Genomic DNA, 21,333 nt, shown 5'->3' with positions numbered 1-21,333 from the left:
CCAATTGCAGCAGCAACACCGACCTTGAACCATTCACCACCTTCCCACAGCCTATTGCAATAAAGAGCCCCATACAGAGTGGGGTCAGACCTTTGCCATGTGACTCTGCTTTTTGAATTAGATGCAGCTTTTCATTCAGAACAAAAACCTATAGTACAAAGATCTGTTTCTAAGACAAGACAACGACAGCTATCAGAATTTGGACTGTGTTTTACATTATAAAATAACGGCTGGCTTGATACAATTGTGACACTGTTCTTTTCTCTAACTAAGCACCACAGATGAGTACATTTTCAACCTAAAACTTGTATTGTCTTTGAGATTTGTTTCATTTATAGAATGTTTTCATATCCAGAAGCATGTTAGCCATCATTCTTGCTTAATGAGTCATTTTTTAAACACTTAACTTATTGCTATTGCAGGCAATGGACAAGCTTCCTTTCTGCGGCATCCACTGCAGTCTATGTTTACATGTACTCCTTCTACTACTATTTCTTCAAAACAAAGTAAGCAGTTATGTTCTAATTCATGTTTAAACAGCTATGACAAAAAAAGTTCTCTGGTACTTATGCAAAATAGGAGTGAATTAAGTTAATAAGCTTTTTACTAAATTAAACTAACTTCTGCGTATCCTAGTACTCATTCACCCTGACTTTCTAAGAGAGTGATACGTGCAATGGAATAGGCACAAGCTTTTCACTGCTGGGACCCGGGTTTAAATCCAGCCCAGACCCATGGCACTACTGTCTCCTCTGTCTACTGGCTGTAGGGGTCCTATCCGAAATAAGTTTGGCCAGTTTCAACTCTCACTTCCTCAGAATTAGTGGACATGAGCCCATTGCACAACACTGCCCCCAATTTGGCACTGAATGTCCGTCTTGTTCAGTGCACAGGATGAATGGTGTGGAAGATGGTAAGCTAGTGCAGTAATGGATTTCCTCTGAGGTACAGTGGGGACGTGTAGAGGGAGGTTTACTCTGTGTTTAATGGTGCAACTGATTATTTGCTGGCACTGTGTGCCAATATGTAAAGTATTCCTCAACACATCACAAAATTCACCCAAAAAATGACGGGTGGAATTGATGTTGTCTATTAAAAGAATGGTTGTATCCAAAATAATATTATTTTGTGTTCTCGTATACAAGTCTAAGTTTACTGTGATAGTTGCTTGTCCTGAAATGCAATTATACAGAAACAGAAGTAGACCGTTCATCCCCTCAAGCCTGTTCCACCATTCATTTAGATCATGACTCCCCTGTACCTCAACTCTCTTTACCTGTGTTGATACCCTTACCTGATGAAAGTCTATCGATCTCAGTCTTGAAAATTTCAATTGACCGAGCATTCATAGCCTTTTTGGGGAGTGAGTTCCAGATTTCTAATACCCTTTGTGAAAATGTGCTTCCTGATTTCTAAGTTAATGGAGTGGCATTTGCAGTTTTCCAATCCAAAGGAACAATTCCTGAATCCAGAGAGCTCTGGAAAATTGTAACTAACATACCTTCAGTTTGCTCACCTATTTCTTTAAATACCTTGGGTGGAAACCAACAGGTCCTGGAGATTTGTCTATCTTAAGTCCCATTATTTTCTCCATTACCATTTTTTTAACAATCCAATACGTTCCTCCCCTTGACTTTTTTAGGTTCCTTGTACCGCAGGTACTTTGTCCTCTTCCTGTACTGTGAATACACTGTAGATGCTGGACCAGTGTCTATATTATATTATATATATATATATATATACTCAATGTAAATGCTGAATTGTTTTAAGCAATTATATTTGCAAGTATAGACTTTTAAAGTGTAGCATTTAAATTTCATGCTTTCAATTGTGACATATCACCAACAAGGGGTCATAGTACTTGACAATGAACTGCAAGATATTTACATGGTTAAGGGATTCTAATTCTTCTTTCTCTGGTGCATAAGTGGTACAGTCTGAGGAGTGGAAATCTGTGAGATCCAGCTGCAGTTTCCCTCACGGCAGTGTTCCTATACTCATTGTGCTGTTCAGGGAGGCATTAAGCAGAAGGTCAGTGTATCTTTCCATGCCCCATCCACACTACCCCGACAGGAACAAAGGAAAATCAACGGCAAAATGAATGCAAGTTGATTTCATGTAACTCCTGAGACTTGTAGAAAGCAGCATTGTACAAGGCCTGGCGCCAAGTTACTTGCTGCTCTTGGTTTAGAGAAAGACACAGTACAGGAAATTTTGGAGTCCATTATTAAGGAGACAGTAACAGGACATTTGGATAATAATTTAATAGGACAAAGTCAGCATGGTTTTATGAAGGGGAAGTCATGTTTGACAAATTTGCTGGAGTTCTTTGAGGAAGTAACATATAGGGTGGATAAAGGGGAACCAGTAGACGTAGTGTATTTAGACTTCCAAAAGGCATTTGACAAGGTGCCACACAAGATTATTGCTTAAGATAAAAAATCACGGGATTGGGGGTAATATTCTGGCATGGATAGAGGATTGGCTATCTAACAGAAGGCAGAGAGTTGGGATAAATGGTTCATTCTCAGACTGGCAATCAGTAACTATAGTGGTGTTCCGCAGGAGTCAGTGCTGGGTCCCCAACTCTTTACAATCTATATTAACGATTTGGAGGAGGGGACCAAGTGTAACATATCAAAGTTTGCAGATGATACTAAGATGGGAGGGAAAGTAGTGAGTGAGGAGGACATAAAAAACCTGCAAGGGGACATAGACAGGCTAAGTAAGTGGGCAGAGATTTGGCAGATGGAATACAATACTGGAAAGTGTGAGGTTATGCACTTTGACAGGAAAAATCGTAGAGCAAGTTATTATCTTAATGGCAAGAAACTGGAAAGTACTGAAGTACAAAGGGATCTGGGGGTCCTGGTGCACGAAACTCAAAAGGTTAGTATGCAGGTGCAGCAAGTGATTAAGAAGGCCAATGGGATGTTGGCTTTCATTGCTAGGGGGATAGAATATAAAAATAGGGAGGTATTGCTTCAGTTGTACAAGGTATTGGTGAGACCGCACCTGGAATGCTGCGTACAGTTTTGGTGTCCATACTTAAGAAAGGACATACTTGCTCTCGAGTCAGTACAAAGAAGGTTCACTCGGTTAATCCCGGGGATGAGGGGATGGACATATGAGGAGAGGTTGAGTAGATTGGGACTCTACTCATTGGAGTTCAGAAGAATGAGAGGCGATCTTATTGAAACATATAAGATTGTGAAGGGGTTGGATCGGATGGATGCGGGGAGGATGTTCCCGATGATGGGTGAAACTAGAACTAGGGGGCATAGTCTTAGAATAAGGGGCTGCTCTTTCAAAACTGAGATGAGGAGGAACTACTTCACTCGGAGGGTGGTAGGTCCATGGAATATGCTGCCCCAAAAAGCTGTAGAAGCTACATCATTACATAAATTTAAAACAGAAATAGACAGTTTCCTAGAAGTAAAGGGAATTAAGGGTTACGGGGAGCGGGCAGGAATTTGGACATGAGTCTAGGTTCGGATCGGTCATGGCCCTGTGGGTAGCGGAGCGGGCCCAGGGGCCGTGTAGCCTGATCCTGCTCCTATTTCGTGTGCCTAATTCTGTTAGATTCAGGAGATGGTTCTATGATAGTGGATTGGTGGTTAGGATCAGATCAGCCATGATCTTATTGAATGGCGGAGCAGGCTCGAGGGGCCGATTGGCCTACTCCTGCTCCTATTTCTTATGTGTTAACCGGAGGCTAAATGTCCGGCAAGCTCGAGCCACTGGCAATAATCAGGAGCCGTTTTGTTAGGGTTTTTTTTCTTCTCGTGCCTTTTTTTTTCCAACAGTCAGGCTCTACAAAGTCTCTGTAGCTTAGCAACAGCTTCAGAGAGACGCTTCCAAGGTACGGTCCGACTGTTTAGAAGCTGTTGCTAAGCAACAGTGTTTGTTGTCAGATACGGAGATGAAAAGCTCCGTATGCTTCAACATTAGCGCTGGAGTGTCCGGCAGTTTTGAGGGAACGGCAACAGCTCGGTCCCGTCGGTGCCGGATAGCACACAGTTTCCTGTAGTAGCAAAATTCATAGAATCATAGAAATTAAAGAGGCTGTTCTGCACTTTTGTGCTTTTGCTGGTGCCAGCTCTTCAAATTGAGCTATCCACTCAAATCCCATTTCCCTGCTCTTTCTCTCATTTTATTTCTTTCTTTTCAATACTAATCGAGTTTCATTATAATCTGTACCTCGGGGTCACAAGATGACTGGCGAGGTTAATGGGAAAAGTACCACTTGGGTGCAGTGCAGGGTGTTATTCTGAGGTTGGGGCAGAGTAGAGGGAGTTTTTTTTATTTCATCTGGCTCTGCTCTGAGCTGGGTGCACTGGGATACTAACCAACCTTTTTACCTGCATTTGAACCTGTACTCCTTCATCTCTCTCTTCCTTCACTGTTGAAGATCTTGCCATTATTTCCTTTTACTTCACTATTTTTCCATAATTTCCTACTTCACATTTGTCTGTATTGAACAGCATCTGCCCCATATCTGGCTAACCTCTCTGTCCTCCAGTAATCTCCTGTACTCTTCACCTCAGTTCACCATCTGCCCTAATTTGGTATATATCAGTGCACTTTGATGTCATTTCTTTTGTGCCTATGTACAAATCTCTTGTATAAATGGAAAACTGAAGGTATCTCAGCACCTATTTCGCTTTCAGTTTGTATAATTGAGTTGGTTATAGAGGCGCACTGCTCCCCGCATCGCACAGATCCAAATTACGTTGCATTACTCCTGCTCTTTGCTTTCTGTCCACCTAGCCATTTGTCTTATCTATTTGGCTGCATCCACTTCAATTCCATGCTTCTTAATTTTCAGAAGAAACCTCTTATATGGCTCCTTATCAAATGCCTTCTGAAAAACCATATCTACGATATCCATTACATTCCATTTCCAAGATATTTCAACTACCCCGATATTAATTGGACAGAAGAGGTAGGTAAAGGGGATATGGGAATAGAGTTCCTACAATGTGTACAGGACTCCTTTCTAACCCAATATATAAAAAGCCCAACAAGGGAGGATTCGCTATTGAATCTAGTAATGGGGAGTGAACTAGAGTAGATAAGAGAAGTAAAAGTTGGGGAACATCTAGGCAATAGTGACCATAATATAATACGCTTTAAGATGATAATTGAGAAGGACATAAGTATGATGAAAACCAGGGTAATAGATTGGAGAAAAGCTGATTTTGAGGGGCTGGGAACAGAACTTGGGAAAATAAAATGGGCAACAATATTGGCAAACAATGATGTAGAACAGCAACCGGAAACATTTAAAACAGTGTTCAACAGAGTGCAGGAACAATATATTCCACTAAAAGGAAAGAACAAAAACAATTAGGAAGTCAAAGAGGAACTATGAAATTAAATTATCAAGGAACATAAAACAAAATAGTAAAATATTTTACAGCCACATCAATAAAAAAAGGAAGGAAGGTTGGGAAGGGAATAGGGCCTTGTATAGGTGGTAGAGAGAAAACGGGGAATTACAGACCGGTAAGCCTGACATCGGTAGTGGGGAAAATGCTAGAGTCCATTATAAAAGATGTAATAGCGGAGCACTTGGAAAACAGTGACGGGATTGGACAAAGTCAACATGGATTTACAAAAGGTAAATCGTGCTTGACTGATCTACTGGAATTTTTTGAGGATGTAACTAGTGAAATAGATAAGGGAGAACCAGTGGATGTGGTGTATTTGGACTTTCAGAAGGCTTTCGATAAGGTCCCGCATAAGAGATTAGCGTGTAAAGTTAAGGCACATGGGATTGGGGGCAAGATATTGACTTGGATAGAGAACTGGTTGGCAGATAGAAAGCAAAGAGTTGGAATAAACGGCTCTTTTTCCAAGTGGCAGGCAGTGACTAGTGGGGTACCGCAGGGATCGGTCCTTGGACCCCAGCTATTCACAATATATATTAATGATCTAGACAAGGGAACTAAATGTAATATCTCCAAATTTGCAGACGACACAAAGCTGGGTGGGCATGTGTGCTGTGAGGAGGATGCCGAGAAACTCCAGTATGATTTGGACAGGTTGGGTGATTGGGCAGAAGTGTGGCAGATGCAATATAACGTGGATAAACGTGAGGTTATCCACTTTGGTGGCAAAAACAGGAAGGCAGATTATTATCTGAATGGCAATAGATTGGGAGAAGGGGAAAGTGCAACAAGACCTGGGTGTCCTTGTGCACCAGTCGCTGAAGGTAAGCATGCAGGTGCAGCAGGCGGTTAAGAAGGCAAATGGTATGTTGGCCTTCATAGCGAGAGGGTTTGAGTGCAGGAACAAGGATGTCTTGCTGCAGTTGTACAGGGCCTTGGTGAGACCACACCTTGAGTATTGTGTGCAGCTTTGGTCGCCTTATCTGAGGAAGGATATTCTTGCCATGGAAGGAGTTCAGCGAAGATTCACCAGGCTGATACCTGGGATGGCAGGAATGACGTATGAGGAGAGATTGGGTCGATTGGGCTTGTACGCGCTGGAGTTTAGAAGAATGAGAGGGGATCTGATTGAAACTTATAAAATTCTGGCAGGACTGGACAGACTAGATGCAGGGAGGATGTTCCCGATGGTCGGGGAATCCAGAACCAGGGGTCACAGCCTAAGGATAAGGGGTAGGCCTTTTAGGACAGAAATGAGGAATTTCTTCACCCAGAGAGTGGTGAACCTGTGGAATTCTCTACCACAGAAGGCAGTAGAGGCCAGTTCATTAAATATATTCAAGAAGGAGTTGGATATATTTCTTAAGGCTAAAGGGATCAAGGGATATGGAGAGAAGGCAGGGACCGGGTACTGAACTTGGATGATCAGCCATGATTGCATTGAATGGCGGAGCAGGCTCGAGGGGCCGAATGGCCTACTCCTATCTTCTATGTTTCTACGTAGGGCCATTAAGGGATAGGGTGGATAATACCACAGGTAACGATAGAGCGATAGCAGAAATATTAAATAATTATTTTGCTTCAGTATTTACCAGGGAGATAGAACAGGTGGGCATGACATTGGATGATATAAGTAATGAGATAAGTGCATTTAAAATAAAAAAGGGGATATATTAAATAAACTAATCAAACTCAGAGGATAAAACCCTGGTCCTGATGGATTGCATCCACGCATTTTAAAGTAATCTAGGGAAGAGACAGCAGAGGCATTACGACACATACTTAATAATTCATTAGAAAAAGGTGTAGTGCCAGAGGACTGGTGGATAGCTAACGTAATACTTATATTTAAGAAGGGGCATAGAACATGTCCAGGGAATTATAGACCAGTCAACTTAACATCGGTGGTAGGAAAAATAATGGAATTCCCTACTAAAGGAGAAAATAGAATAACATCTAGAAACCAAAAATATAGTAATGAATAGTCGGTATGGATTTCAAAAGGGAAAGTCTTGCTTGACCAACCTCATTGAATTTTTTGAAGAAGTAACAGAGAGTAGACAATGGTAACGCAGTAGATGTAATTTATCTAGATTTTCAAAAGGCCTTCGATAAAGTACCCCATAATAGACTGATGAACAAGGTCCGAGAATGCGGAGGCAGAGGACAAGTAGCAGAATGGATTGCTGGCTGGCTTCAAGACAGAAAGCAGAGAGATGGGGTAAAGGGTAACTATTCAGAGTGGCAGAAGGTGGGTAGTGGTGTTCCACAAGGATCAGTGCTGGGACCACTGTTGTTCACAATTTATATTAACGATTTAGACTTTGGAATCAAAAACACAATTTCAAAATTTGCAGATGACACCAAATTGGGGGGATAGTCAATACTGAGGAGGACTGCAACAAATTACAGGAGGACATTAATAAACTTACAGAATGGGCATATAATTGGCAAATGAAGTTCAACACAGATAAATGTGAGGTATTACATTTTGGTAGGAAGAATAGGGAGGTCACTTATCACTGGTGGGGTGAAGGAACAAACTGATCTCCGAGTACAAATACACAAATCGCTAAAAGTTGCAACAAAGGTTAGCAAGGCCATAAAAAAAAAGCAAACCAAGCTCTAGGGTTTATTTCTAGAGGAATAGAATTGAAAAGTGGGGAAGTTATGCTAAACTTGTATCGAACCTTGGTTAGACCACACTTGGAGTACTGCGTGCAGTTCAGGTCGCCATATTATAAACAGGATATAGAGGCACTGGAGAGGGTGCAGAGAAGATTTACAAGGATGATACCAGAAATGCGAAGGTATACATATCAGGAAAGGATGAACAGGCTGGGTCTCTTTTTCTCTTGGAAAAGAGAAGGCCGAGGGGTGACCTAATAGAGGTCTTTAAAATTATGAAAGGTTTTGATAGAGTGGATACAGAGAGAATGTTTCCACTTGTGGGGAAGAGCATAACTAGAGGTCATCAATATAAGATAGTCACCAAGAAATCCAATAGGGAATTCAGAAGAAACTTCTTTACCCAGAGAGTGGTGAGAGTGTGGAACTCGCTGCCACAGGGAGTGGTTGAAGCGAATAGTACAGATACATTTCAGGGGAGGCTGGACAAACATATGAGGGAGAAGGGAATAGAGGGTTACGCTGATAGATTTAGATGAGGAAAGACGGGAGGAGGCTCGAGTGGAGCATAAACACCGGCATAGACTGGTTGGGCCGAATGGCCTGTTTCTGTGCCGTATATCCGATGTAATCCTATGATATAATCAGTTAAATCAGTCAGCATGTACACATCCATGCTAACTGTCCTGATACATGTTTGTTCACAAACTTTATCTTGGACTTGAAGTTTACCCACAACTCGGCTAACACGAGCTGGTTTCTAATTTTTTGGCTTATCCATTATTTGTTGTGAACGGGCTTAACATTTCCTGCCCTCCAGCCCTTTGACACAATGCCACTCAAGATTTTTGGAAAATTATAGTTAGTCCCTCCTTTATCTCCTGCCCAACCTCCCTCAGTATCCTGGAGCACATGGGCCCGGCAACATTTCATTTTTAGTCCCATTAACTTTTTCTGAAACCGTTTCCTTTTGAACTTTGTCTTCAACAGTGGCTCTTCCACATTGACTCTGACTCCTACAGTCCCACTGTCGCCATTCTCTATAAATTGAAGTTAACTACTTACTGAACATCTCCACCAGCCCTCGCTTCCAACTTCAAGCTGGCTGCCATTTTTGCTTCCACCTCTTCTTAGACTGTCCATTTACTTGTGTGCAGTTAACAATGGAAATATCGAAGTTGTGGAGATTTCTACAGCTGTAGTCTGTTAAGTACTATTAGGAGCGGGAAGTTCTCCTGGTGCCCTGGCCAACGTATTTCTATTAACCAATGCAGGCAGATGACCTCATTCATCCCACTTGTTTGTGGACAAATTGCTGCACTCATTGGCTGCTCCGTTTGTCTACATAAGTGACTGCACTTCAAGAAGTAATTCATTGGTTTTGAAGCACTTTGGAATGTCCCGAGGATGTGATGAGCTGCTTTATGAATGCAAGTTCATTCATTCTAGTCAGTTGTACCTTTAAATTACTCCAGTGGGGCATAGGCTTCATACAGTGCCTGCACCAAGCCCATATCTGGCACTGTGCTCAGTGTCCCTGTGACTTATGTTGGCATTTTCTTTATTCATTCACTGGATGTGGGCGTCACTGGCAAGGCCGGCATTTAATGCTCATTTCTAATTGCCCTTGAGAGTCATAGAAATGAAATTAAATTAGGTTCATGAAGGTGGTGGTGAGCCACCTTCTTGAACTGCAGTCCGTGTGATGTGTCGTAACAGCGTCTTACAACTGAGTGGCTTGCTAGGCCATTTTAGTGAGTCTGAAGTTGCATATAGACCAGACTGGGTAAGGATGGCAGATTTCCTTAACTAAAGGACATTAGTGAACCAGATGGATTTTTACGACAATCCGGTAGTTACATGATGGTCACCGTTACTGATGCTAGCTTTTTATTCCAGATTTATTTAATTGACTAAATTTAAATTTGAATTGAACTCGTGTCTCCGGATCATTAGTCCAGTAACATAACCACTATGCCTGTTCCTTGTGGTTGCAAAGCTTTACAGTTGACATGGAACAAAAACTATTGCATTTATAACCAATTTTTTGTGTAATACATTTCATTAGTTTGCCCTTCATGTAAAAGATATTTTGACTTTTATAGCGCACATCGGAGGGTTAAACTGTGCATTTGGTCAGCCAAGACAATTTAGACAACCAGCATTAAGAGCCAAATAATTGAATGCATGTGTGTTCAATATTCTACGTTGATTGTGTGCTAATTAACATCTTTTACTTTCTTCCCGCAACAGGATGTATGGACTGTTTCAGACAGCATTCTACTTTGGGTACATGGCAGTATTCAGCACTGCACTTGGGATCATGTGTGGTAAGTGCAGTGTTTTAAATGCACAAACAGGGGCTAACTCAAAGTGCCAGAGGGCAGTTGGATGATAAATCCAGAGTGGCTAGTTTAAATCCAATGCCCTCCAGACACTTGATTTTATTTATTGTCCCAAAAAATGAACTGTGGTTTGGAATTCTAGTGTGAAGCTGTGCTAGATTTATAGTCAATGGTTTGCTTCAGTAACTGTCCGAGATCTAACCGTAAGCATTACTTTGTATTCATCCTATCGCACAAAAGTTAGTAATGCTTTCTCTAAATGTGGAGCTGTACTTTATTTACGTGCCCATTATGTCAGGAGCGCCAGGGTTTGCAGGTTGGGGATGGTTTTCACTACTCACCATCATTTGGAATGTGTCTATCAGATGATCTCAACCCATCATATCTCTCCTGGAGAAATCCAAAAGTAGCCCCACTTTGTCCCCATATCTTTCTCTGCTGCAAATATTTACCAGATATTTCCTTAAAAGGTAAAAAGGTCTCTGCCTCCATTTTTCTAATGAAAAGTGTCCCGGTTTCTCTGGAGTCTCCTTTTCATTAGTGTCATCTTAGTCAATCTCTTCTGTACCCTCTCCATGGCCTTAGCACCCTTCTTGAAGTAGGACACCCAGAGCTGGACCCTGTATCCTAAATGGGGGTTAACCAATAATTTGTATAGGAAAGTGGGCATATCGAGAGAGCAGGATCAGACTCCGCACTAATGTTGATCATAGTTTAAATAGCCCGCTGACAGCAAACGTCTAGGCTCATACATGAGTAGTTGGTTGGGTGAGGTTCCGTGGGGCTGTCGTCCCCGGAGGAACAATACCCCAGGAAGAGTCGGCACCTTCAGCAGAGGGGGTGGAAATTGTGGGGGCAAAATTAAAAGATTGATGCGTCAGCTGTGGCTCAGTTGGTCGCACTCTCGCCTCTGAGTCCGAAGGTTCTGGGTTCAAGTCTCACTCCAGAGCCTTGAACACTCAGTCTAGGCTGACACTCAACCGCAGTCCTGAGGGAATGCTGCATTGTCGGAGGTGCCGTCTTTCGGATGAGAAGTTAAACAGAGACTGCCCTCTCAGGCGGATATTCACAATCTCACAACACTATTTTTGAAGAAGAGTAGGGAGTTCTCCCTGGTATTCTGGCCAATATTTATCCCTCAACCAATACCGAAAACTCATTACCTGTTCATTATCACATTGCTGTTTGTGGGAGCTTGCTGTGCGCAAATTGGCTGCAGCGTTTCCCACATTACAACAGTGACTACACTTCAAAAAGTACTTAATTGGCTGCAAAGCGCTTTGGGACGTCCTAAGGTCGTGAAACGCACTAAGTAAATCCAAGGATTTTTTTTCTTTTATTGGGCAATTAAGCATTTCAAAGTAACTGGTTGTATTGGAATGAAAACCTATGTAAAGATTTCCTATAGGGTCACTGGGAATTCTGCCCCAAAGACCTGAGGAGGGCCATGATCCATGCAAGTGTATCTGCAACCATTCCGGTTTACTGCACTGAAAGGCCATTCAGCCTATTGTATTTGTGCTGGCTCGTTGCTCGAATAATGTAAAACTAAATCCCACTGTTCCTGCCTCTCTCTCTAGCCCTGAGTCTATCTCTGCTTCAAATAGTTATCATTGCCTGTGGCAATGCATTTCCTGCTCCGACTGAGCCTCTGTGTGAAGAAACTTCTCCTACCCCCTCTCCTCACTTAGTGACTATTTTAAATTGATGAATCTTCATCACTGACTTCCCGACCAGAGGAAATAGTCTTTCCATATTTACTTTAATAAAACCCTTCATAATTTTAAAAAGCGGTATTAAATCTCCCCTTGGCCTTCTCTGCTCCAGTGGGAATAGTCCCAGTATCTCGAGTCTCTCCTCATAACTATAGTTTCCCATCCCTGGCATCATCCTGGCGAATCTACACTGGGCAGACAAAACTGTTCACCATAATTTAACTGTGGCTTGACCAATGTTTTTTTTCAAATTCATCATTTACTTCTTTACACCATCACCGAAACAGATTATCTGGTGATTATCACGTTGCTGTTTGTGGAATCTTACCCTGCAAATTGGCTGCCGTGTTTCCTACATTACAACAGTGACTACACTTCAAAAGTACTTCATTGGCTGTAAAGTGCTTTAGGATGCCCTGAGGTCATGCAAATGCAAAGACAAATGCAAGTCTGTCTTTCTTTCTAAAATGAACAAAAAGGTCTGTCACTTTATAAAAGCAGGTGCATGCTGTTTAATGGCATACCACTAACGGCAGTTACCATTTACCTCTTGCTGCCAAGTTGTGCCACATCAAGATGTGGAGTACCTGGAATTGGAAGAGATCTAGAAGTGGATTGAGACTTTGTAAGCCTCTTCATTCTACCTGTGTAATGTAGAATATTGGATGGAGGTGTAAAGTGGGATGGGATAGTGTAAATCTTTATTTTCATAAGAACATAAGAAATAGGAGCAGGAGTAGGCCAATCGGCCCCTCGAGCCTGCTCCGCCATTCAATAAGATCATGGCTGATCTGATCCTAACCGCCAATCCACTATCATAGAACCATCTCCTGAATCTAACAGAATTAGACACACGAAATAGGAGCAGGATCAGGCTACATGGCCCCTGGGCCCGCTCCGCTACCCACAGGGCCATGACCGATCCGAACCTAGACTCATGTCCAAATTCTTGCCCGCTCCCCATAACCCTTAATTCCCTTTACTTCTAGGAAACTGTCTATTTCTGTTTTAAATTTATGTAATGATGTTTCAGTGACTATTCAAACATATTTAGTCCCCTCATTTTTGGTTAATCACAAAATCTCCTTTTCCCCAGTGACTCAAAGTTCTATCTTTACACAATTTGTATTGTGTAGGTAAGATCATCGTTGATATAGATACAGGAGCTTGCCTAATTGAACTCGCCTTAGAGGGAAAAAAAGTCCAGGAGATTGGGTTAAAATTAGTTCTTCAAAGTCAATAGAATATTCGAGCAAGAGGGCGGTATCTTTAATATACAGGAGTTTTCTCGTCTGATCGGGTTATCCAAGAAATGTTATATCACAACACGTGTCTGGTTGAAGTAACTTTTTGTGCCTTGCATGAGAATTTTTCTAAGTAATTTAAGTGTTTCAGGGATTCCAATTGCAGTAGCAGGGGATTTCAACATATAACCGCGTAGCTCCATTGGACAGATTTCAATTGCGCTGTGACTGGGAGAGTTTACTGATAACGAGGATGGGGGTTGGGAGCTCACTGTATCTGATCTACATAAATGACTTGGATTCAAAAACTTGATGTAGGTAAATTGGTCACATTCACAGATACTAAACTCTGGGGACCATTGCAGCAAAAGCAGAGTCTGAAGCAGCTAAGGACTTGCAAATGGTATTGAACTAGTTAAGGGAGACAGTGATAGTAGACTGTATACAAACCAAATCCAGTCATTGCGGAGCAGTTAACAATGCAAACTGGATGCGGGAGGCTGGTGGACAGTGAAAAGGCTGGGAGAATGTGGAGAGATGCCTCAGTGGGGGTTCAGCCTTGAGGTCCAGTTAGACAGAAGTATTTTTTTTCTCTATAGTGAAGTGAGTAAGCAGAATATAATTCTTGAGAGTTCAGGCCAACACTATCTACATTTTCTAAGATAAACACAGGGATGACAATGCAGGGAATTCTCGTGAGGTATGTGCAGCACGATATGTGGGTCTTTGTGTATCCTCAGTGTATTTAGGTGCAGCACATTGCACTAAGTGATAGTAAACAGAGGTGATGGAGCAGGCGAATTCTGTGCTCGAGCAGCAATTGGCCACACTCATTCTGAGTAATCCGAGACGTGACATGGTAAGTGTAGTATGTTTAAGAAATACAGGTGACATTGAACCTATGCTTCCCAAAGGTTTTCACCACTGCAGGGTTTTCCTCGCCCCACGTCCGAGTCTTGGTAGAGATTGATTGCCATAGTTAGTCACCATCTCCATTATCGTTGTATCCTGCGACTACCTGAATGGTAGACGATGAACCAGACAGGCCTTGGTCTTTATTTGTCTAGTAGTTCCTGTGTTCCACTCCGCAGCATCAGAGAGGATGAGGGGTTTCTGGATCAAACTCTCTGAAATGTGTTAACCCAAGAGGTTAAAAGATGCAGTGGTTTCTACCTGAACTACTCTCTGTGGCAAAACATTCCATGTTCCAAAAACTCAGAGGAAATTTCTCCTAATTCTACTCACTCTTGGAGACTGTTTTAAATTGATGACCCCCTTGTCACTGACTCCAACTAGAGGAAATAGTCTTTCCTAATTCACCATCAAAACCCTTTGTGTTCTCTACGGCTTTAATGCCCTTTATATAATGGGCTGTCCATGCCTGCATACAGTGCTGTAACAGTGGCCTATACATTGCCTTCTGTACAGTTACTTCATTGCTCATGTACTGTATGACCCTCCTCAAAAAATTAGCCAGTCACTCATCTCCGTGCTGTTTGTGGTATCTTGCTGTATGCAAAATGGCTGCTCCATTTCTCTACACAAGTCACTGTACTTCAGAGTAATTCATTGTACTTCAGAGTAATTCATTGTATGTGAAACACTTTGAGATGGTCACGAGATTGGATAAGGTTCCATCTGTGAGTGATCAGAAGCAGGATCATTTTCTTTTACTTTCCCTGGTTCTGGGGCACCAGGGCTAGTTGCGGCATCCCAAATGGCAGAGGTCCGCTAGCTCGGTGCTGACCAGGGGTGGAACCTTGGCTGGAAGCCCCTGATCCGTATGGCTCAGTACCAGAGTGGGTAGTGCATTTCACCACGGAGCCATTGGTGGAGCTTTCTACATAGGTTTAAATAGTCAGCTACAAAATATAGAGAGATTGAAATAGGGAGAGAAAATCGCTGATTCGGACATCAATATACTAAACAATTAGGCAAATAAAGAGGGTATAATTGTCTGGTACATATTATTGACATTTGGGCAATCTGTGGCTTGCTTGACTGGCCGCAAAGCAAGTTATTCAAATACTCACACATTCAAAATCTGACTGAAAAGCCTTGGTAATGCTAAAGTATTTTGCTGCAGATATTTGATTGAAAATGAATGCTCGTGATGTTGTATTTTGTTGTGTCATTAACCTTAGACCAGTGGTGCTTGTAGTACAGCACAGTGCTATGTGTGCCTCCGCACCAGGGGCCTTCACAGATGTTGCTCCATGTTCAAGGGATATGGGGATAGTGCAGGAAAGTGGAGTTAAGATAGAAGATCAGCCATGATCTTATTGAATGGCGGAGCAGGCTCGAGGGGTCGTATGGCCGACGACTCTTATTTCTTATGTTCCATTGAGTCTCCATTCATGGCATGCTTCACTGTGAGATGTGTTTCCTCTGTTCCTTATGTTGCTGGTGGTGGTTTATATTGACGTGGCATTATACAATCATAAATATGTGAATCATTCTACTACTACAGATTGTTCTTTTAAGACCCGACAGTCTGATTGTCCTAAGTAAATAACCTGAAGTCACTGAGTTTAATTGGTGCGGGACTTTGCGGATTGAAATGTCAGTTAAACACCAGCATTATAAACTTGCTTTGCATGTGTAACAAAATACGGTTAGATGGCATGTTTAATACCTGTACTACAAGAAGAGATGCACTGTCGGTCATTTTAGAAATCTTGTACTTGGCACATTACCATGATCCCAAGCTGTTCTGGCAATGTGCCAGTCTTTTATTCTTTAATAAGCTTGAACTTTCAACTCTGTCTCTTTGTTGTTTTGACTATTAATGATTTAAAACACCTTAATGGAAACTGCAATGTTGGGACGAAGCAAAATGGTGCTATTCCAGTCTCAACTGGAAATATGTGTGGGTTTGATCAGCCTGCTGGCATAATAGTTACTGGAATAGATATACAGGTAATGGTGAAATATAACGGGTACTGCAACCACTCTCTGTCCTGTGTCCAATTTACTCCCCCCATCTCCTGAAGAATGTGACTTGCTGTTGTACAGTTCCACAGACACACACTGGTATCTTGTACAAGTGAACGTTCTTCATTGTACAGGGAGTGTTAGCAGATATTTGGCCTTGGGTGCATCAATCCGAGTGTGTGTGTCCCTGATGCGCTATCAATTCTAATAAAAGGCTAGGCAGAGTTCAGAACAACAGGCTTTTATTAACTACTGAATTGCACTTCAGACAGATCAGGACTATGCCTCTAGTGGACGACCGAATGCCAGGAGCTGCCATGCGGCCGCTCTTATACTCGGTAGCCCAGGGGCGGAGTCAGCTGAGGCATAGTCAGGCACAACAGTGAAACAAGAGTGAACGACAACAACAACAACAGTGAACACAGTGAACTACAGTGGTTTACCACAGTCCCCCACTGTTATCTGTGTCTGTGCACACTTCCTGTTCAGGTGGCGTCACTGCATATCGATCAGAAGTGGGCAACGCTGGCTGTTGTCTCTCGCCTCCTCCAGTCCCCCAAGGTCGGAGACTTGCCCTGCACTTTGATTACTTACCATGTCTGCAGCGTGCTATCTCTATACATGGCATATTGAGGGTAATTATTCATTATTGTACAGATGTTACATTTAGGTACTGTGTGTATTCATCCTGCAACAAAATGTTCTTTATTTCCAGGTGCTGTTGGTTATATGGGAACAAGTGCCTTTGTCAGAAAGATCTACACCAATGTGAAAATTGACTAAAGAAGGCCAGAGACCCTGGGAGCTGAGGATCACTTACTGCTTTTTGTTTGTTAGGCTGGAACTTGCACAGTTTAAACTGCAAGGAGACATTGGGTTAACACTGGGTAAAATGTGGGTTCCATTCATGGAAGCTTAAAGCAACATCTGTTTCCCTTGATCCCGAGCTCGTATTGACTGCTTTAACCAACTGTTCAGCAAAAGCTTGGATTATATGCAGTAAGCATTACTACAATACAGTGCTAATCTTCCCACATAAAACATAGCTCATTAATGAAGAATAGACTAGCTCTCTTCAATGAAGAGGACAAACAGTTTATTTAAAATCATTCGTTGCATTGAGAAGGAGGGGAAAATCTGGCTACTTAAAAGTTATTCGAGCCTCCATTTTGAGACGGTTACCTTTCCAAATCGATCAGAAAGGTAACTCCAGAAAAGCTGTGCGTTCTAGTTTTCGTGACCGTTACTCAAAAACCTGCTATGTTTTTGTACTTTATCAATGTTGGGAGCTTATTGCATTTATTTTAATTTGTAAATTTGACACCGTTTATGTACTATCTTCAGTAATAGAGTGCACATCAGTCATGATTATAATTGAACCAACTCCATTTCTGTATCTTAAAAGTCTAGTCTGAGATATAAGTTATACTGTAAATTGGTTCTCGGCTTCAGTCCATCCAAAGAGTGAAGACTAAGGACAGAGATGATCATCTGCACTGAAATTCACGGTAGTTAGCGTACAAAAGAAAACATCCTGTTAGAAAGGTTGGTGATCTGTTGATGGTTTTTATTAGAAAGCTCTAAGTGAAATATTTTAATTGGGCGTATAAACTGATTTTTTGTTTATTTTTCTTCCTCCTCCAAAGCGTTAGTCTTGCAGCTTAGTCTTGTTTTATGTTGCGGTGGGAATGAAGGCTTTACTTAAGATAATATGAACGGGGGTAATAATTGTATATAACCTTATAATGTAACTTTAGGCGTAGAACCCAAATTTATTTGGATGTACAGATTTATTACATAGTACTTTTTCTGATAACAAATTAATTTGGTGTATAAATGTGTGACAATTTTTTGGGTGGCTTTTTACATCTTGCCTGCCATTGCATGAAAATGGGATCTCCATTATATGTGTGGATGTTACTCTGACTTCTTTAGTATTTTTCCAATTCTGTCTCTGAAGGCTCAACAAAATTGTAATTTAGAACCTAAAATTTTGTTAATCCTACCTGAGCACTCGACACGTGCATCATCTGGAGCGTTACTGCTTGAAGGAATGTTCAGGAATAATGAAAACAAAATAAAACTTTTCAGACATATGATTTGTTGTTGTCTTTAAAATGAAATGGCCGCACAGAGTACGAGAAGTAACATTATCAAAAATAGAAACTCGGGTGTTGCAACTTTGAAATAAAAACAGAATTGCTGGAAAGGCACGCCGTGTTTGGAGAGGGTTGAGACCATCCCAAGACGGAGCGAAAGGAAAAGGGAGGGGAAGAACTGGTAGAGGTGACGAGCACAGATAGGTTAGCTGTATTAACAAGGCATATAGTGATTTAAGAACCTATATCCAGTAAAATCTCCATTATGGAATTAGCCTGTTGATAGTTTAAATTCTTTGAGCTATTTTTCAATTTTCTTAAAGAAATTTACGGGTATGTACTTATAATCTGGGAGTTTCCCTTTGGGATTGTTCTCCTTAAAGCAGAAAAGGTTAAGGGGATTTAATAGATGTGCTCAAAATTATGAGGGGTTTTGTTAGAGCAAATAGGGAGAAACTTCACACTGGCAGGAGGGTGGGTAACCAGAGGACACACATTCAAGGTAACTGGGAAATGGAACCAGAGGGGAGAATTTTTTTTTACACAGCAAACTATGATCTGGAATGCACTGCCTGAAAAGGCAGTGGAAGCTGATTCAATAGTCACTTTCAAAGGGAAATTAGATAAATACTTGAAGGGGAAAGAATTGCAGAGCTATGAGGAAAGAGCAGGGGAGTGGGACTAATTGGAGAGCTCTTTCAAAGAGAGTTTGGAAAAGGGCCAATGAGGAATTTTAAGTGAGACGTAGATCTTTTCCAGGTAGATAATATTGGCCAGGATTTTGCAGTCAGCAGTTCTTTAGACTCTGGAACAGTTCCCATGGATTGGAGGGTAGCTAATGTAACCCCACTATTTAAAAAAGGTGATAGAGAGAAAATGGGGAATTACAGACCGGTAAGCCTGACATCGGTAGTGGGGAAAATGCTAGAGTCCATTATAAAAGATGTAATAGCAGAGCACTTGGAAAACAGTGACAGGATTGGGCAAAGTCAACATGGATTTACAAAAGGTAAATCGTGCTTGACTAATCTACTGGCATTTTTTGAGGATGTAACTGGTAGAATAGATAAGGGAGAACCAGTGGATGTGGTGTATTTGGACTTTCAGAAGGCTTTCAATAAGGTCCCACATAAGAGATTGGTGTGCAAAGTTAAAGCACATGGGATTGGGGATAAGGTACTGACTTGGATAGAGAACTGGTTGGCAGACAGGAAGCAAAGAGTTGGAATAAACTGGTCTTTTTCTGAGTGACAGGCAGTGACTAGTGGGGTACCGCAGGGATTGGTGCTAGGACCCCAGCGATTCACAATATATATTAATGATCTAGACGAGGGAACTAGATGTAATATCTCCAAGTTTGCAGACGACACAAAGCTTGGTGGACGTGTGTGCTGTGAGGAGGATGCAGAGAAACTCCAGTATGATTTGGACAGGTTGGGTGATTGGGCAGATGCATAGCAGATGCAGTATAATGTGGATAAATGCAAGGTTATCCACTTTGGTGGCAAAAACAGGAAGACATTATTATCTGAACGGCAATAGATTGGGAGAAGGGGAAGTGCAATGAGACCTGGGTGTCCTTGTGCACCAGTCGCTGACGGTAAACATGCAGGTGCAGCAGGCAGTTAAGAAGGCAAATGGTATGTTGGCCTTCATAGCGAGAGGATTTGAGTACAGGAGCAAGGATGTCTTGCTGCAGTTGTACAGGGCCTTGGTGAGACCACACCTTGAGTATTGTGTGCAGTTTTGGTCACCTTATCTGAGGAAGGATGTTTTTGCCATGGAGGGAGTGCAGCGAAGATTCACCAGACTGATAACTGGGATGGCAGGAATGATGTATGAGGAGAGATTGGGTCGATTGGGCTTATATTCGCTAGAGTTTAGAAGAATGAGAGGGGATCTCATTGAAACTTATAAAATTCTAACAGGACTAGAAGGATGTTCCCGATGGCGGGGAGTCCAGAACCAGGGGTCACACTATAAGGATAAGGGGTAAACCATTTAGGACTGAGATGAGGAGGAATTTCTTCACCCAGAGAGTGGTGAACCTGTGGAATTCTCTATCACAGAAGGCAGTTGAGGCCAACTTATTAAATATGTTCAAGAAGGAGTTAGAGATATTTCTTACAGCTAAAGGGATATGGGGAGAAAGCAGGGACAGGGTACTGAATTTGGATGATCAGCCATGATCTCATTAAATGGCGGAACAGGCTTGAGGGGCCGAATGGCCTACTCCTGCTCCTATCTTCTATGTTTCTATTACACTTGCACCTGCCCACAGACTTTCTGGGATTTTGCACTGAAATTTGCAGTGATCAGAAATCCTGTACAGGGGATCTGGGACCTGTGTGAACAGGGCAAGCAACTCTGTATCTCCTTAACCAATCATATTGAAGAATCCTTACTAAGACACAGTCAGATCCAGGAAGTGTACGTTAGAATATTTAATTCAATGCCAAATCATGTACAGAAAGTGAAGGAGAGAGGGAAAGATAGGATTAAGAGAGAAAAAGAGTCAAAACAAATGTATTTTTATTTTTATAAAACCTCCAACAATAATTAAAATCTGAAGGAATGCGACTCTACACTTGTTAAAGTTAATTTTCAGGGCCAGAGAGGTTGTTTAGCAGTAATTAAGACTTATGCCGTTAGAAACTCACTTCCTCAAGAATGGACAAGCTTTAACTTTTTCTAAATCAAAATACTGCGGGTGCTGGAAATCTGAAATAAAAACAGAAAATGCTGGAAATACTCAACAGGTCAGGCACTATCTGTGGAGAGAGAAACAGTTAATGTTTCAGGTCGATGACCCTTCATCAGAACTCTCCACAGATGCTACTTGACCTGAGTATTTCCAACATTTTCAGTTCTTATTCCTTAACTTTTTCTGGCGAGTTTAGTGGGTAAGTATCACAACTTCACACATTCCATGTGTTTCTAGGTGAGACCAGTGTAGTGTAGCTTCTGGAGGAGCA

General features: G+C 41.8%; 1 protein-coding gene across 1 annotated transcript in view; it reads left to right on the top strand.

Moving 5' to 3' along the window:
- The window catches only part of tm9sf3 (transmembrane 9 superfamily member 3), a 118,881-nt gene extending 100,526 nt beyond the window's left edge, over window positions 1-18,355 (top strand). Inside the window, exons 13-15 of the mRNA XM_085970143.1 lie at window positions 423-506; window positions 10,275-10,351; window positions 16,975-18,355. Coding sequence (XP_085826269.1) covers window positions 423-506; window positions 10,275-10,351; window positions 16,975-17,042 — 229 coding nt within the window. The 3' untranslated portion in view covers window positions 17,043-18,355. The remainder of the gene's footprint in view (window positions 1-422; window positions 507-10,274; window positions 10,352-16,974) is intronic.
- Window positions 18,356-21,333: the final 2,978 nt, after the last annotated feature.

The sequence above is a fragment of the Somniosus microcephalus genome, chromosome 29 (genome assembly GCF_052327205.1).
Source record: "Somniosus microcephalus isolate GS21.2 chromosome 29, FLI_Smic_1.0, whole genome shotgun sequence".
NCBI classification, from domain to species: Eukaryota; Metazoa; Chordata; class Chondrichthyes; order Squaliformes; family Somniosidae; genus Somniosus; species Somniosus microcephalus.
This window is presented reverse-complemented; position numbering and strand designations above follow the sequence as displayed.